This window comes from Nicotiana attenuata, unplaced genomic scaffold (genome assembly GCF_001879085.1).
Source record: "Nicotiana attenuata strain UT unplaced genomic scaffold, NIATTr2, whole genome shotgun sequence".
Classification (NCBI taxonomy): domain Eukaryota; kingdom Viridiplantae; phylum Streptophyta; class Magnoliopsida; order Solanales; family Solanaceae; genus Nicotiana; species Nicotiana attenuata.
The window spans coordinates 15,173-34,597 of NW_017675888.1; the positions used below are offsets into that span (position 1 = coordinate 15,173).

At 41.2% G+C, this 19,425-nt stretch overlaps 1 protein-coding gene across 1 annotated transcript; it reads right to left on the reverse strand.

Moving 5' to 3' along the window:
- Nucleotides 1–17,456: 17,456 nt before the first annotated feature.
- Nucleotides 17,457–18,190, reverse strand: LOC109220553 (protein FAR1-RELATED SEQUENCE 5-like). The gene is made up of 2 exons (XM_019385015.1): nucleotides 18,039–18,190; nucleotides 17,457–17,934 (listed from the first exon to the last, which is right to left on the reverse strand). Exons 1-2 carry the CDS (start codon nucleotides 18,188–18,190, stop codon nucleotides 17,457–17,459), a joined length of 630 nt encoding a protein of 209 aa, XP_019240560.1.
- Between the last annotated feature and the right edge of the window lie 1,235 nt (nucleotides 18,191–19,425).

The window sequence follows — 19,425 nt, forward strand, 5'->3', positions numbered from 1 at the left end:
CTGAAAATGAGAAGGACTAAAAAGAAAACAAAAAAATCTGAAGGAAGCCTTAGGCTTTGCCTATAAAAGGCACACCCATTGCCTTGTTTAACAAGTTTTTGGACACCCCTGAAATTCCCAGAGTTCCCAGCCACCAAATTTCCTCCCAAAAGCCATTTTAGTCTTCAGATTAGCATTTGAAATTCAAATATACAAAAATACAAAAAAAAAATCAGAAAACAGAAAAACCAAAAATGCTACTGTTCCATTGAAATTAGAGACTGATTTCAGTTTTTATTCATCAATTCATATTCTGTAGTTACTATTGCTGCTTGTTGAAGTGTAGAGACTCATTTCAAGTACAATTGAATCAAATTAAGTGAGAATTTGGCTAGGCTATGCACCAGTGAAGTTTCATAAGGGTTTTAAGTTCAGATTTGACTTAGTTTGGGTGTTTCGTTGGTTGTCTATGCACTGGTGTTCATTTCTATTTGGTTTGCTGCTGTGTTAAAATGGATCTGCTAGATTCCGTTTGATTTTGAACTTTGGGACTGCTGATTCATTTCTGGTTCGAAGCTGTGTGATTGTTGCTGTGTGAACTCCTGTTGTTGTTGCCTTACTTCACTGGTTCTCAATACCTGCCTTTGTCCCTTTTTCCAGGTACCTCTTTAACTTCAAGTGTTACATGAGGAATTAGATCAGCCTGTACGAATGCCTTTGGAGTTCAATGATAAACGAGCTGTGACACGAATGTTTGATTGTGTTTATTTGACTTCCTGATTTTAGCATAGCAATACCTTTGACAGTACTTAATTGTATTAATAAGACTTTATATTGGTTTGTAATTGAACTCTATGGACTATTATTTTCTTTGTCAACTATAGCTTAGTCGATTCCATATTTAGGTTCCTATATTAATTTGAAATCTAAGCTGGATCCAAGTATTGACTGAGAGTAGCTGTAAAATTAAGCATGTGTGCTTGTATTTCCTATAAAATAGATCAGATCATTAACTCGAATGCCAGGATTGAGTGTGAAGTTCCCTGCAAAAAGAAAATTCGCCTTTCAGTATAGTAAGATCTTGAGTTTGATTGTTGGTGTTGAATTTTTAGTGCACGTTTCTTATGAGTTTGAGTTAAATCTCAACATTGGTTATTAATAGAATTTGAAATTAAGTCAGCTCTAAGTTGGCTAACCATAATAGCTGGACTGTCCAGGCCATAAACTGGGCCTAATATGATCCAGCTGTGTAACGCTGGGCCCAGTACTTCTAGCCTTGCAGTTAACCTTATTCAATTAATCCCATGGGGTTTGATTTCGAATTCTAGGTTTTGTTAGATGTCAATTTGGGCCTGCTTGCTGAATAACTACACTGACCTGATTCCTTTATAGCCAAGGATATGTAGGCAATCTCTGAAGCAGGGTTGGGTTAGAGGCCCTACTCCGTAGTTTAATATAATATAAATTTGGGCTTTCGAGTTAGGTGGTGGGTTCAAATTAAAAGGCTTTGTCCTTTTGTTTGAATCCGGATTTGAACTCGAAGCCCGAATTTTGTAACATTAATTAATTAGGCCTTTTAGAGACAAAAATAAATAGAAAGTCTTAATTTGCTGTAAGATGGCCTTTAAATAAAACATGAGACGAGCCTCGCCGCATAAAACATAAAATTGCGGGGCCCTCATTAAATACTATATTAAAACATTTTAGAAATTCGGGAGATTCCATTTAGCGAATTTTCATGGCTTCCGCAAAGTTAATAAGACGCTAGCCACTTTAGGAGCACTGGGTACACCCACGGACCTTTGTCACTTTCAGCTTCCTCGAAGGATGTAATAGCATTACAAGAATTGTCCTCTCCATGGACCACGATCTCTTGCCGATCCCATTCAAATTTAACCATTTGATGCAAAGTAGATGGTACCGCCTTTGCGGCGTGAATCCAGGGCCGTCCCAATAAAACGATTGTAGGAACGCTGACATCAAGCACTTGAAACTCCATAGTGAACTCCATGGGTCCTATTGTTAGCTTNCTGTTAATAATATTACTCTCCTAAACTCGGGTGTGCCTTTCATGCAACTCAAATCCAAATCCCAAAACGTTGAATAAGAGGTGTTGAGAATCCGGGTGCATTTCATGTGACGTGATCCAAAAACACGCTCTTAAACGGCGTTCACTTTCATAAAAACCAATTAAAAGCGGTTAAACAAATTTATAAAATTGCACTATAGGTTTGAACATGCATAAAACCAGATTTTTAGCCATTTATAATAATTTAAGCGACCGTGCTAGAACCACGGGATCCGGGGGTGCCTAACACCTTCCCTCGGGTCAACAGAATTCCTTATTCAGAATTTCTGGTTCGCAGACTCCAATTGGGAGGTCGAAATTTTCCTCGATTTGGGATTTAAATTAAATCGGTGACTTGGGATACCAAAAGCTAATCCTATCCCAAGTGGCGACTCTAAAATCAATAAATAATCCCATTTCGAATAATGTCACTTTAAATGGAAAAACTCCCTTATACATTATCCTTCGGGGTAGGTGTGTAAAGAAGGAGGTGTGACAAATACAATTTGGTCATAGAGAATTGGAAAAGTCATCACGAATAAACCTCCTCTTCGGATGAAAACAAAAGGGAAAGAACAATGTTAAACCGGGGATTAGAACCTGCGTGTGTGAGTATGAACGGGAAAGAAATTGGAGATTTGATCAAACTAATCCAAAATAGTGTAATAGCTAATATGCCATTACAAACACTATAAGAATTTTTTTTTGATATGTTTAAGTTTCATAATCAAAACTAGCAAAATTTCTTCAAAATCAAAAAGTTCTACACCAAATAAAAGAACAATGCAATTAGNCTACACAATCGCAATCAAGCTTGTTTGATCTCAATGCCGAACCAGACATGCAAATAAAAGAACAATGCAATTAGGCCAACTGAGAACTCCAAGTTTCAGCAATATTCTTTATTATATTTCCACGTCTGGATAGGCATTGAGATCAAACAAGCTTGATTGCGATTGTGTAGTGTAACGATCCGATCGGTCGTTTTGAGTCCTAGCGCTCCGTTCAGCAGTCGGAGGCCATGAACAGCTTCATTTCAGGCATTATGACTTGTACGCGTGGTTGGAATTTGAATTTCGGGAAGTCCAGAGTTGATTTGGAAAGAGAATTCATTTCGGAAGCTAAAAATGGAAAGAATGAACTAGGATGGGATTCTTGAGTAAACGACCTCGGAATCGAGATCTGAAGGGTCCAGCAGGTTTGTATGATGATTTCAGACTTGGGCGTATGCCCGGTGCGGGTTTTGGATAACCCGGGAGCGTTTTGGCGCCTACTGTGGAAGTTAGCATTTTTGAAGGAATTTCTTAAGTTTGGCTTGAAGTGCATTTCAGTGTTATCGATGTCCGTTTGGGATTTCGAGTCTGAGAATAGCTCCGTATGGTGATTCTGGAGTTGGGAGCGCAATCAGAAGTGAATTTGGGGGTCCGTAGGTCATTTTGGAGCCATTTGGCTAAAGACAGAAATTTGAAGGTTTTTGAGAAGTTTGACCGAAAGTGGACTTTTTGATATCGTGGTCGGAATCCGATTCCGGAAGTTGCAGTAGGTTCGTAATGTCGAATATGCCTTGTGTTCAAAATTTGAGCTCAATCAGACGTGATTTGATAGGTTTAAGCATCGAAAGTAGAAGTTGGAAGTTCTAAAGTTCATAAAGCTTGGATTGGGGGTTGATACATGATTTTAGCGTTGTTTGATGTGATTTGAGGCCTCGAGCGAGTCCGTAATGTGTTTTGGGATTGGTTGGCATGTTTGGTTGGGGTCCCGAGGGCCTCGCGTGGATTCCGGGTGGTTAACGGATCGAAAAATGGGATTTTTGGAAGGTTGAGGACTGCTGGTCGCTGTCATAACCGCACCTACGGAAAAGGGGCCGCAGGTGCGGCGCCGCAGAAGCGACTAAGAAGGCGCAGGTGCGATTTTTGGTCAAGGGCTGGAGTACCGCAGATGCGGTCAAGGTTCCGCAGAAGCGGGACCGCATCTGCGGAGAAGTGGTCGCAGAAGCGGATTTGGGTCGGCTCAGAGTGGACCGCAGATGCGGTCAAATTTCCGTAGAAGCGGGACCGCATCTCCGGACGGCATATCGCAGAAGCGGAAAAGGGCAACCTTGGGCAGACCGCAGAAGCGGTGATTGGTCCACACCTGCGGAACCGCAGAAGCGGTCAAGGGACCGCAGGTGCGGAAATCGCTGGAGGCAGAAAGGATGTTTTAAATCGGGGTTTGAGTTCATTTCACCCATTTTTCATGGCTTGGGCGATTTTTGGGGGAGCTTCAAGAGAGGATTTTCGTCATCAACGACAAGGTAAGATATCCTCACCTATTATGAGTTAAATACATCAATTATGGGTGGATTTAAGCATGAATTATGTAGAAAAACTTGGTGCATCAATTTCGGATCCGGGCACGTGGGCCCGAGGGCATTTTAGTCAACTTTTCGATCGGAGTTAGGAATTACTACAAATTAGTTTGTAACGAATATTTGAGCATAAATTAATGGATTTGCGTAACCGTTGGCTAGTTTTGGAGCGCGGTGCATCAATTTGAGTCTTCGGAGGGGCGTGGAATGCCGGTTATGGATCTTCAGAGCGAGGTGAGTCTCCTTTCTAACCTTGTAAGAGTGAATTGTCCCCATAGGTGAAATAATTGATTATGTGCTCCTAATTGCGGGGGCTACGTACGCACGAGGTGACGAGAGTCCGTGCGTAGCTACTATTATGCTATTGTCCGGGTAGTTAGGACCCACATCATGTTATACTTGGATTATTTATGAACCCATTGATTGCTTGAATTGCTTAAATCACCTTGGATTAGTAAATGAATTTTTTTTAAAAAAAAAGAGATTAAACATCATTTTCCTGAATTGTTAAGAAGAGAAATTGTTTTATTTGGATAAATATTCCCGATAAGTTCTTAATTGACTGATTGAGCATGTATCTCTATGTGTACCTGCGTCGCATGCATGATTCGCGAGCAGGGTATGTGTTTAATTATGGAACGGGCCGAACGCCTCGGCAGATTAAATAGATGCATCTATAGGCGCGCCGTCGACCCTCGGCAAGTGCACAGTTTATTTCTGTTGGATCGGGTCGTCGCCTCGGCATAATATGCGCATGCTTGCATTGCTTATCCTAAAACTTATTGATGTTGATATTGACTTTTTATGGCCCGCTATAAACTAATAAAGATAACGAAAAGTAAATCTTGGAATTTTCCTTATTATTTGAGAAGGTGTTACCTGTTTTCTTGCTCTATGAGTTATAATTGCTAGATAAATCCATGTTTTCCTAACATCTTCACCATATTATTATTGGACCACTAGTAAGTGTCGAAGTTGATCATCTCGTCTCTACTTCTTCGAGATTAGACGGGATACTCATTGAGTACACGTTGATTACGTACTCATACTACACTTCTGTGCATTTTTGTTGCACAGGTATATTTATCTCTAGCATCCACTAGGCGTAGCAGCGCGGATGTTTTGGGGGCTAGGTGAGTTGCATTATTCGAGGCGGCCTGCAGCTAGTATAGTCCTCTTCAGTATATTGTATTTATTTCCTGTCCATTGTATTTCGGACGGAAGTGTATTTTATTTCCTTATCAGTAGATGCTCATGCACTTGTGACACCGGGTTCTAGGATGGTTTGAAATATTGTATTAACTGCTTATCAATTAAATTTGATTTGAGACTATATTCTTTAAATTGCCAAACTTGAAGGAAAAATCCTAGATTTCAAAAGTATTAAAACGAGATTTTGATTAAGTAATTCGGTTGGCTTGCCTGACAGCAGTGTCCGGCGCCATCACGATCCTTAGTGGATTTTGGGTCGTGACAACATGGTATCAGAGCACTAGGTTCCTAGGGTCTCACGAGTCATGAGCAACTTTAGTAGAGTCTCGCGGATCGGTACAGAGACGTCTGTACTTATCCTCAAGAGGCTGCAGGGCTGTTAGGAGTACTTCCCTTCTTGATTCCTTATCGTGCGATTTGACCCTTGGAGGCGTATTCCTTTAATTCATTCCTACTCAATCTTACGCGATGCAAAGCGCTTGTTATAAATCGAGAATTGAAGAATCATAACGGTACTACGGACGTAGTGCGGGATATTTCTCCCGGTGTAGTTGATTTGATTATTATCGTTGCCTTATGGAAGGATATTTTAATGTTTCAGCTCAGTAGCGGTACTTCTGAGGGCTTTGGGGCTAGGCACAAGTTGCCATGATGCCTATGAATGACTGTTCCGCAGTAGTGATATGATGGTAGGATGTTTGCCCACGTGTCGGGGCAGTGAATGACTTGAAGGGAGGTTTACTCAGTGCTTAATCAAGAGATTCAGTATTTTATTCCCGGCAGGGGAAAGGCAAGCGGACTAAGGATGGTCAGATGTGGGCTGGTAGAAGTAATGAGACTTGGTATTTGCAAGCGTGGTGGAGCTTTCTTCCATGATGGGGTGTCGTTGTCCTAATTGAACGTACTAAGTTTGTCGGTGTTATGATCTGCTACAATTCGCCTTTGGGGCAAGATATTGTGAAATAGTATTGGAGATACAACTGTCAGATATCGCAGGGTGCGAAGGTTCAGGATTTAATCAGTATTTCTAATGTTGACGGTTCGGTAAAGATGACCTTCAGAAAGGTTTAAAGTTAGCAGCAATTGTGGGTTCAAGTTCCACGAAGATAGATTTTTATTTAAGACAGCCACTGAATATCAAAGGACGAGGAAGGACATGTGGGAAGCGTCAGGCGGTGTTCAAAAATTCTAAAAAGGCCAGGTATATGAAGCGAAGGTCGAGTAGTCGATTAAGCGTATGAGTTCCGCCAAAGTGGGAGAGTGGCGGAGTTGCATATGGGCTTTGCAGTGGGATGACCACGTACCTTAAGGAGAGTTTAGGGCAATTTGAGAATATTAGTGCTTGGTTATTGGGGTCTACGGATCTAATTTGAAGTAGAGGTTCTTGTGCGGCAGGAGATTTAATATAACGGAAAGGAGCCGCTTAAATGAAGAAGGATGCAGCATAACTTTGAATCGGAAGGATGTTGCCGCACATTTAAATGATGTCCACGAGGGGTAAATGGACCTGTGCAGCTGGAGAGTGAGCTCAGACTCAGGATGGGTTATTGATGTCGTAGTGATTGTACCCCGTGTAGCAGCACTGGAAGATGTCGGGAGTGATTTCTACAGGTAGTTCATCCCTGTGAGCAGGTTAGCGATCGCGTGGTTGGCGAGCTTCTGCGAAGAATTCTATTGGTTATACAGCAAAGGGATCGGTCGTGCGAATGTTGTTGATGATTTTGAGTATAAAAAGGGGGTTTCTATAGTAAGATATCGAGCATGTTGGCAGTTGATTGCGCAAGGTTATGTCAATAGGAGATTCAGACTCCTGGTAAATTCCAGAGTTGTGTAATAGTAGCTTCGAGCTAAGTGGGAGAGTCCCACCGCCTATGATGGGGTTGCATGGTTAACTACTTACGAGGTTTCTGGTTATTAGCATATTGATGGGCTATTCCAGCAACGGGAAAAGACCATAAGTGGTAATTTGAGCAGAGGAATCATTAAAGGTGGGCTATCGTTGGCCTTATTGGCCATGTTCAGACTTGGGGAAGGATTCAAGATTGTGTTTGTAAAGATGCGAGTTCCAAGGGAAGGGATTCTGCCAGGTACATCACCAATGGGGTATTCATGTGCTAGAAGATTTATGGAATTGATTATATTCGGGGCTAAGTCAGAGCGGGTGGCTCTCAAAAACGGTCCTAGTGAATTCAAAAGATAAAGTGTGATGCCTAATGATTTCGAGCCTATAGATACGGTTTAGAATCGAGCTTGATAACAGCCTATGAGAAGAGGCACAGAGTGTTCTATGATGTTTCGACTTGCAGTGTAGAACTTGAGAGGAAAATGAGAAGAGATTTCGGATTCGTAATAGGATTAACAGAATGGGCATATCAGTTGAGGGTGCGAATATGCGCGCAAGGAAGGTATGAAGTGGTTCATGGGATTCGGGACAGCATGATCTTGTGATTCAAGGTCACTCGAGATGAGTGCAGATGGAGTATGTTATGTGTTGGATGGAGTTAGTATTATCTCTAAGGCAATCAAGGATAAATTGGAAGAAGGTAGATTGATTAGCCATAGTTGAATTTGAAGTGGAGATCAAGGTAACAGTTCGGTATAGACAAGGATGTCATGAGCTCAGATGAGCAGGAAAGGAGTTTCGATGTTTAAGGTAAGTTGGTATTGTCTTCAGCGTCACCTGAGATCGGTGTTTTATGAAAAAGGCTTTGCATCCTGGTTAATGATTCTTGATCGCTTTTCAGCGTTAGTGCGGCCGGTGGTTTGGAGGTAAGACCCAGTTATCTGTTATGGTAGGTTGTGGGAGTGTGTCCCACAGGAAGATTGTAAAAATGTGGCATGTATCACTTGATTGATTAAAGATTTAAACCGAGTATGAAGGTTGTAGTGATTTCGTTAAATTGAGAATTGATGCCTGGAGGGCACTCGAATTCTGAGTTGTGGACTGTGGATGAGTACTCCGGTTATGACGGTTGTTCTTGTGTGTTATAAGAAGGGGGAAGTTAGTATGGACCTTTGAAAGGTTATTGGCCTAGTTTGATATGATCAAGATCGACTTGAGGTCGGTGGATGGATTTAAGCGTGAATATGGGCCCTATGTCAGGCCAGTTGCGTTCATTTCAGCAAGCGTTCCTTATGGAAGAGCAGTCGGGGTGTTATTTGTCGTCAGCTATTTCGTGCAATGATATATATATTATGTCGTATGAGTTGTGAGACGGCTTGGTAAATTTCTTATGTGTTGAGATTCCGCGTAGCGATGATGTTATATGAGCAGGATGGCTCTTGAGATTTGGATCGGGTATCGCACCTCAGTTGTGCTTGAATTTCGTAGCCTATAGCGCTATCTGCTCCCACAGGGATGGTATTATGCACCTAGCGTGTTTCTGACCGATATTTGGTATTTCGTTTTAGCGAGCAATTTAGCTCGACGCATATCTCCTTATGTGAGTTTGATGTGTGGATCGGGTGGCACACCGCCATGGGTATGTTGTTTGGATCGTGTTGCGCGCCGCAACAGTGTGATGTTTGATTGCGGCCGTCTCAACACTACACAATGGTAGGAAGAGTGGGTAGCAATAACTAATACCCGAATAGTGGATCGGGGTCAAATTTCCACAGGGAGCTTGGAATGGAGTTGTATTGCCTGTTTAGCCTCGAATTGCGTTTGTACTTCTAATTGCACTCCTAACATTTTGGGGGTTTTTATATTTAAAACTACTATTGTAATCTAAGGATTAAAGCTAAATTATGCTAAGGAAATATCGCTAAGTTGTATTAACTATGAAGAAAAGCACTAGGGTCGTGACACTACCTAGGTGGCTAGCTAACGGGTAGAAACTACTAAGGGGAGATTGATAAATCTGGGTTTATTGCTATAACCGTTGCACAATTGCACTCATTCTCACACCTCTTGGTAGAGAGAACGATTTTTCCCAATTGACTCTCTCGAGACCAATTAGGTAGGCCAATTAGACCGAGCAACTAGGGCTCAAGTAGGGTAGTTACTCTTTCGAGGTTTAACCCGTTAATTGGGACAACCATTCTCATGGGTCCATCCCAATTCCTTGTTAGGTCAACTTTTAGGGTCATATGACTCTCTTTCTCAAGAAGAGTTATACCCACTAAGCTTGAATTTATGTTTGCAACCATAAATTCTAGATTGAAACACAAAATTAACCCAAATAACAAATACCCAATCTCAATCTCACCCTAGAATGCAACACCCATTAATTACCCACACTAGGGTTGAGCCACAACCCTAGCTAATGGGTTTAGCTAGACATAATTAGTGAAGAAACAATAGAAATAGATGATGAAAATAACATAATGATTGATTACTAATTAGAAATTATGATATTGAAGAGGAAAATTGCCAAAATAGGCTACAGAATACTTCTCACGAGCGCAGCTCTTGTTCAGAATCTAAAACTTGACCTAAAAATGGTAAAAAGATCTATTTATACCGAGCTGAAAAATCTGGACAAAAATACCCATGCGGGGTCAACGCGGACCGCGCAAAAAGGTAGCGCAGCCGCGTAGGCTCTTTGAACTCTCAAATCTCATCTTCTGAAGTTGGGGGCCGCGGACCCCGCAGAAATGGAGCGCGGCCGCGGTGGAGGGTCGGCGCGGACCGCGCAGAAATGGTGCGCGGCCGCATAGCTTGACTTGGTCAAATCTCCATGTCTCTGAATCTCCTTCACGCGGACCGCACTGATATGTAGCGCGGCCGCGTGGGACTGAATCCTGCATTGGTGGTTCTCTAAACTTTCCTTGCGCGGCCGCGTGGCTTGCACCTCAATTTACCCCTCTCTGAATCTCCTAGCGCGGCCGCGTGGCATATCAGTGCGGTCCGCGCTAGGTCTTCCTGTTCCTCAACTTCACTTGTTCTTGACACTTGGCAAGTTTCACTCCGTTTTGAGCCGATCTTTGACATTTGTCACCTTTTTGCTAAAACCTGCAATCAAGCGCAACTTGTAAGCCTTTTGGGACTATTTTATGGCAATTTGTAACAAAAGCAATAGCAAGTAAGGGGTATAATCATGGTAAAATCCTAGCTTATCAATGTTCGGTACAGTTCCTCATATTTGTTTTTATGTGTTCTGTTTCCTATTTTCCGAGGAAAGCTCATATTAGTTGTGCGCCCGCGTCGCATGTATGATTCGCGAGCGGGGTAATTGAAATTCCTTTTCAGAGTTCATTTTCCTTTTTGTATCGCATTCTAATTGGTAGCTTATTAGCACATTGTGGCATCATATGAGACTTTTAGTCATGTCGGGATGGCTTATTGCCTGAGCAGTTCATACTGGGTGAGACGAGATTGTTGGATTTAGGATCAGTGCAATCTGATTACATGAAATATATTAAGGAGCAAAGATCATTATTTGGTTCAGAATGTGGTAATGTTTCTTGTCAGAAGTATAGACTCAATGATTGGTTGACTCGGCAGTTGATTATGAATTTCTGCACATCTCTTCCGGCGTGGTGGTATTGTAAGAGTTAGAGTAAGACCTGTGTATGTCATGGGGTGCAATGGGAGCATCAGATTCGTGGAATTTCGACTAAGTTGATCAGAAAATGTTATTGTGGTTCGATGAGTAAAGTGATGCAAGGTATGAATTCAGCAAAGTTATGCAGTCATGTTTAGGTACAGCGTGTCGTGATTGACATGGTGATCCTATGTTGGGAACAGGTCGGGCATAGAATTTCGGATGTTGGAATTGGGCTCTAAGGCTTATTTGCTTGAATAAAAGGGAATATATTCAGAATTTATCGAGCTAATGTGCTCAACTAAGTTTTGGTAGCACAGGGAGGTGCATGAGAAGCGGGACCGCATCTGCGGAGAAGTGGTCGCAGGAGCGAATTTGGGTCGGCTTAGAGTGGACCGCAGATGCGGTCAAATTTCCGCAGAAGCGGGACCGCATCTGCGGACGGCATATCGCAGAAGCGGAAAAGGGCAGCCTTGGGCGGACCGCAGAAGCGGTGATTGGTCCGCACCTGCGAAACCGCAGAAGCGTCCAAGGGACCGCAGGTGCGGAAATCGCTGGAGGCAGAAGGGATGTTTTAAATCGGGGTTTGAGTTCATTTCACCCATTTTTCATGGCTTGAGCGATTTTTGGGGGAGCTTCAAGAGAGGATTTTCTTCATCAACGACAAGGTAAGATATCCTCACCTATTATGAGTTAAATACATCAATTATGGGTGGATTTAAGCATGAATTGTGTAGAAAAACTTGGGGTTTTGAGGGAGAAAAACCTAGAAATTATATTCTTGGAATTTAACTACGATATTGAGTATGGAATTAAGTGAAAATTATATATTTGAGTTCCTAAGGTCATGGGTAACCTTTACCTTCGCCAAATTTCGGATTCCGGGCACGTGGGCCCGAGGGCATTTTAGTCAACTTTTCGATCGGAGTTAGGAATTTCTACAAATTAGTTTATAATGAATATTTGAGTATAAATTAATGGATTTGCGTAACCGTTGGCTAGTTTTGGAGCGTGGTGCATCAATTTGAGTCTTCGGAGGGCGTGGAATGCCGGTTATGGATCTTCGGAGCGAGGTGAGTCTCCTTTCTAACCTTGTAAGAGTGAATTATCCCCCATAGGTGAAATAATTGATTATGTGCTCCTAATTGCGGGGGCTACGTACGCATGAGGTGACGAGAGTCCGTGCGTAGCTACTATTATGCTATTGCCCGGGTAGTTAGGACCCACAGCATGTTATACTTGGATTATTTATGAACCCAATGATAGCTTGAATTGCTTAAATCACCTTGGATTAGTAAATGAATTTTAAAAAAAAGAGATTAAACATCATTTTCCTGAATTGTTAAGAAGAGAAATTGTTTTATTTGGATAAATATTCCCGATAAGTTCTTAATTGACTGATTGAGCATGTATCTCTATGTGTACCTGCGTCGCATGCATGATTCGCGAGCAGGGTATGTTTTTAATTATGGAACGGGCCGAACGCCTCGGCAGATTAAATAGATGCACTATAGGCGCGTCGTCGACCCTCGGCAAGTGCACAGTTTATTTCTGTTGGATCGGGCCGTCGCCTCGGCATAATATGCGCATGCTTGCATTGCTTATCCTAAAACTTATTGATGTTGATATTGCCTTTTTATGGCCCGCTATAAACTAATAAAGATAACGAAAAGTAAATCTTGGAATTTTCCTTATTATTTGAGAAGGTGTTACCTGTTTTCTTGCTCTATGAGCTATAATTGCTAGACAAAATCCATGTTTTCCTCATATCTTCACCATATTATTATTGGACCACTAGTAAGTGTCAAAGTTGACCATCTCGTCTCTACTTCTTCGAGATTAGGCGGGATACTCATTGAGTACACGTTGATTACATACTCATACTACACTTCTGTGCATTTTTGTTGCACATGTATATTTATCTCTAGCAGCCACTGGGCGTAGCAGCGCGGATGTTTTGGGGGCTAGGGGAGTTGCATTATTCGAGGCGGCCCGCAGCTAGTATAGTCCTCTTCAGTACATTGTATTTATTTCCTGTCCATTGTATTCCGGATGGAAGTGTATTTTATTTCCTTATCAGTAGATGCTCATGCACTTGTGACACCGGGTTCTGGGATGGTTTGAAATAAGGTATTTGCTGCTTATCATTTAAATTTTATTTGAGACTATATTCTTTAAATTGCCAAACTTGAAGGAAAAATCCTAGATTTCAAAAGTATTAAAACGAGATTTTGATTAAGTAATTCGGTTGGCTTGCCTGACAGCAGTGTCCGGCGCCATCTCAACCCTTAGTGGATTTTGGGTCGTGACATGTAGCGTCAATTTGCTGCAATTAAAATCAAACAAACACTATAAGAAAACATGATATATTTAAGTAATAAATCAAATGTAGTCGCAAAATTGTACCTCATTCACACCTAGGGAACCATCATGCTCAATGTTTGTACCTCTGCCTTGCCCATTACCCCTATCCCTACGTCCACCACTTCTACCGCCACCTCTACCACCACGATTTCCACCAATCCTGCCACCACCCCTGCCACCCCCTTTAACACCAGTTCTTGCGCCATTACTAGCTCCAAATACACCACGCGGCTGTGAACGTGTAAAGTAGTAGTCAATTCTTCCTCTACATCAATTCAAACGCGGCCTGCCACGTGAATTAGTGTACTGGGGATCTCGTAGAGTTATTCCATCAACATTGTCATCTGAGTGTATCCTGGTCTTGGTTTGGCACGATTATTTTGTCGTCCCAGTTTTGAAGATCATGCACTATTTTCTTCAAATTATGCTTAACATATTGAACCTTCACGCTAGTGCCAGTGCTATATCACAAGCCATGTCAAAATACTTCAACATGCTCTTGTATGTCTTATACTCAGGCGTCATGGTTGGGTAACCAACTTGATGGAACCGATTCAAGTGTGGCCTAATAACATCGATTCTCCACCTTGTCAGTATGTACCTTTCATCAATTTTATCAATCTTCTTGTGCGACAAGATCTTCAGTATATGGCAACAAAGTATCCCTCCAGACTCGAACCATTTGCAGCTGCAACTAAAATAATACCCGATAGGTATTGTAAGGCCCCATGAAAATTTGTGCTCAAAACCTAGTAGCTCGAAGGGTCAGGTTCCGAATATGTGTTGGGAATGTGTAAGATTCTTCGCGGCGAGCGGTCTGGACCCTTTGTACTGATCTAAGCATTCAAAAATTAAAGAATAAAAGTTTTTCAGAAAAGTGTTATTTTGCGGTCCGGAATGAGGTCACAAATCAAGTATGCGGACCGCATTTCTGCCGCAGATTGAGTCAGTAGTTTGGTTAAAATTGAGGTCAAAATGCGGTCCATTATGCAATTGCATAACTGATATGCGGACCGTATTTGTATCGCAAAGTGAGTCAATGTGTCAGTCAAATTTGAGGTCAAAAATGCGGTGCATTATGCGACCGCAAATCGGGTATGCGGACCGCATTTCCGCCGCAAACCCAAACAGTAGGATCAGGTTTTTGGAGCACTTTTGCGGTCCATTCTGCGGACCGCATTTTGTCTCTGCGACCGCATACCTGACTCGGGTTCCTATTTTTCTAAATTTTAAACCCGACCCCCCTTTTTAATAAAACACCCCAACCCCTCATTTTAACAGTTTTTTAAACAAAATAAGAGAGAGGGAAGAGAGGGTTCTTGAGAGAGAAAGTTCATCTTCATCAATTTGATTCTTCAAAACTATCCGGGCCGGGAGATTTCAAGTAATTGTCTTCATCTCCATTCTTGCAGGTAAAATCCCCAACCCTTTTTCATTGATTTTCAGGTTTAAACATAAAGGGGGAGTCTCATGCATTGATTCTTGAAAGTAAAGGGTGAAGATGTACATGCATGTCTTTTAAAACCTAAAACCTAGTAAGGGAAATTGGGTAGAAGTAGAGGTTTGCAAAAGAAGGGCTGATAACCTAATTATGTTCGGGTAGTAATTGTGAACTTCAATTCTAAGATATATGTGTTAACTTGTGCACTAGATTGACGTTGCTAGACTGTTTGGTGAATTGAAAGTAGAAGTTAAAAGGGAATTCGGCTCCAGGTATGTATGGCTAACTTTGACCTTTGTAAAGTTGCTTTGTTTGGTGTACGACTATTTGGTATGTGATATCTATGTGGACTATTTGTGGAATTCTTGTGATTGGTATGCTTTGGGTGTTCGTGGTTAAGTCTCCCGATATAATGGTGCAAGTAATTGGCAACAAACCAAATGTGTGTGTGTGTGAATGTGTTTATGTGGGAAGAGCTGGGAAACAAATGATGGAAAGAAATCGTAATTGATGCAATCGAAACAAATGTGGTAATAACATATATGGCTTGTCATGGGTAATTATCGATGTGATTTAAATTGCATATGAGCTGTTGAACATGATGGAAATGGTATTGATGGTCATGGAAATTCTTAGTGAATTGTTGTTGTTGTCGTTGTTGTTCCTTGTGAATTGTTGATGTTGTTGTTGTTGTTGTTGTTTGTGAATTGTGATTGTCGGTGGAATCGGGTTGCGCCCCGCAACACGAAGTAATAAGGTGTGGGTTGTGGTGATAAGGGTGGCCGAGGTAATAAGAGTGGAAAGTGATCGAAATCACTATTGAAATGAAAATATGAGAAAATTGTGAAATCATTGATGTGATAATATTGAAGGGGAAAAAAGAGAGATTGTAAACTTGTTTGGCTTGATTGTTCCTTTCATGTGTATTTGATTGTTGATTCCATTACTGCTCGTTACTTGTGTATGGTTTGAGTTTACTTGGGGCAAAGTTTGTTCATACATACTAGTACAATTCAAATGTACTGACGTCCCTTTTGCCGGGGGGCGCTACATTCGTGTTATGATTGTAGGTGGATCCATAGCAGGTACTCCAGTCCACCGACCGTAGCACCCCTTCACTTCTCGTCAGCTGAATTGGTGAGCCCCTTTCCTCTCGGGGCCCTGCGTGGCTCATGCCGCTTTTATTCTGGAAGTCTTGTTTTGGTATTTGTGTAATGTATAGCCGGAGCCTTATTACCGGCAAGTATTGTATCATCCTTTGGTATCCTTAGAGGCTCCGTAGACAGGAATTGTGGGTTATGAACTTATGTAATATGTATTTTGTATGTTGGGCGATGTATGTTGTAAACCACGCTAAGTAACCATGTTTGTTATGTATATTTCGTAAAAAGGTGTTTTAATTATAATGGCTATTTCTTTTGATTAATGAGAAATGAAAACACGGGGTAACACGTGGGATAGGAAAGGCACCCAGGTCCGCTTGACTGGGGCTACTCGGTCGAGCGCCGGTCATGTCCCTCGATTTTTTGGGCGTGACAGGTATATATTCAACAGTGTACTCAACTGGATTTCCATTATTTTTTGTTATTACTAATAATCACTAACGATGAATTTCTCAACACCGGGGACAACTTGATGATCGTCGGCGCTGCTGACTTCACAATGATACAATTTCCTTAGTTGTGTCTTGAAAAATTCATACACTGTACACGTATAACACTGAATTGCCTGCTGCTCCCACTTGAACATTGACTCACACACAATTTGAAAGCCCTTTGACTTGTATTCCGCTTCCAACTCTTTCTCATGCTTAGCTCTTATAGCTAACTCATACTAGTGAATGTACTTTAATGTGCTTTGACGGGTAATATATCCATCAAAGAACGCATGCATCCCCTCACTTCTTTGCGTAGTTAGCATACCACCCCAAAAATACACATCAAGGTACACAGGAACCCATTTTTCCTTCTCAGAGTAAAGCTTGATGAACCAATTCCTTGTATGCGAATTATACCTTGCAATATATTCTGTCCAATTTCTCTCAAAAACTTCAATAGTAATGCTATCAAGGACCATGGATTTAAATTCTGCACGTGCAATTTTAGAAGGACGAACACCACTTAAGTAAACATGCAACTTTGAGAATATACGCCAAATACAATACCTATGTATTGTATTTGGCATCACTTCAGCAATGGCTACCTTAATGCTCTGACACCGATCAGTTATGATCGCATCCGGATGAACATTTCCCATGGCATCAAGCCAAGTTCTAAAAACTAATTTGTAACTATCGATATCTTCATGAGACATGAGAGCACATCCTAGTAAGATGGACTGTCTATGGTGATTGATGCCAACAAATGAAGCACATGGCATATTATATCGATTCACAAGGTACGTTGTATCAAAGCATATCGCATCATGGAATTACTCATATGCTGCCTTACAGTGTGAATGCACCCATACCACATTTCGCAGCCTACCAATATTATCAACGTCGTTTGAATAGAAAAACTCTCTATCCTTTACCTGTATTTCACGAAAAAAGTTGAGCAGCTATTGTGCGTCCCCTTCTTGCATTTCAAAATTCCTACTCTTCAAAATATAATTTCTACAATCCTTTGGAGTGCAACCCAAATTTTTCGGTCCACCACGTTGAACCTCAGCAAGTCTAATATTCTTGGAGGGTCTAATGCCAGATCGATCGTGAGCTACAAGATCCAACTTCAAAGAATCATAAACAGACCTATGTCCGGTCATCAGGCGCGATACGGATGGGAGAAATTCATGATTGTGATCGTGAATGACCTTAGAGATGCCCCAACAACCAGAATCATCCAAAACAGCAGCTAGCCTAGCTTTACAATTGTTACTCTTGGTAGTAAACTTGATTTTGCGAATCCTAGTCCTATCACAACAGTAGGTTATATACCTGGCAGTGTCACCACCCTTCTTGTTGGAATTTCTTTTGATGACGGAGAATCCTCTCAGTCGTGCATGTTCTTTGTAGAATGCAAACAAAGTATCTTTATCTCTAAATCGCATTCCAGAGATTAAACCTACAACCACATCCTCTTTAGTGAATTCATTCTCTGCTTCCCGATCAACATCACATAACTCTAATTCATTTCCTAAAACCTGCTCCTCATCATCGTAGCTTCTCCGTGATATTCTTCATCGGCTTCTTCATCATCATTATCTAAGTGCACAGCAGCATCGGCTTCTTCATCATCATCATCTAAGTGCAGTGACGGATGTACATTGTTACTTATGGGTGCTTGAGCACCCATTACTTTTAACCGGATTTAGTAAATTTGCATAGACAATTATAAAAATAGTTTGATAAATATAGAGCGAGCACCCATAACTAAACTTTTTTTCCTCTTCTTTCGGATTTTTATCGGCGAGCACCCATCACTTTAAAATTCTGGATCCGCCACTGTCTAAGTGCACAGCATTGTTGAAACTGTCGTGAGAATCAACATCGACCCATTCGTATTCATTCAACAAACTATCGTCCGATGTCATCCCTAAAGATCTGTACAACTCGTCCCTAACTCGATCAAACCTATTATCTTGGTTGATATTCATGGTTGTTGTATTTGCGTCATGTTCATTTGGATTCATATTTTGTTGCACCGCCAAATTTTCTTGGTTTGAATCCATTTTTAGAGAAGGAGAAAGTGTCTGCTGGTTTAGGGATAGGCAAGGAGGAAAGTGTCCGCTGGTTTAGGGTTTGGTAAGGAGGAAGTATACAAAATCGTATACCGTATTTGTTTTTAAGAAAATACAATAATTTGTTAAAAATTAAAAAACGTATAATTTGTATAACATACACATAAATACAAGGAAAATACACAAGACTCTTCATCTCCCAACATTTAATTTTCGCATACTTCAAGACTTGGAATTTAATTTTGGGTTTTCGAGGGAAAAATATAGGCTAATTAGTTAGAGGGTCATCTATGTATTTTCACTGGTGTGGCCAAAATTGGGTCACGCCAGTGTGGTCGTTTAGTACTAAGCTAGAGTTTCCTCCATACTCAAAAGAGCTGATTATTCAAATGATCATTCAAGTTGTAAAAAAAGTATCAATTTCTTCAATGATAAAGTCACTCAATTTAATCAAACTTTTTCAAAAACTGAATCGAAAAATTAACTTTCCTGTGCCAGAAAGATGATGTGGTATGCCACGTTACCCACTAAACTTTCGAATTTCTTAAATATCATCTAATTTAGAAAAAAATTCAATACCCCCTCCCCCTTCGTTTCTTAAATAAATTTCGTGCCACATTAATAATATTTACTCGAAAGATATATTTCAAAATAAGAAGATATCATTTTACTAGTAATTACTTTTGTATCGTTCAGAAATCTGACCAATCGATCGTCATGGTATCGACCTCGTCTCAAGTACGCTCCCCAAAGCAATGACCAGCGAACCTGACCTCGCCCAATCCGCATCAAATACGAAGCAAGCGTTGAGGTCGCCCCCTCTACCTGGTCGACCAAAAGAAGGCCCAAT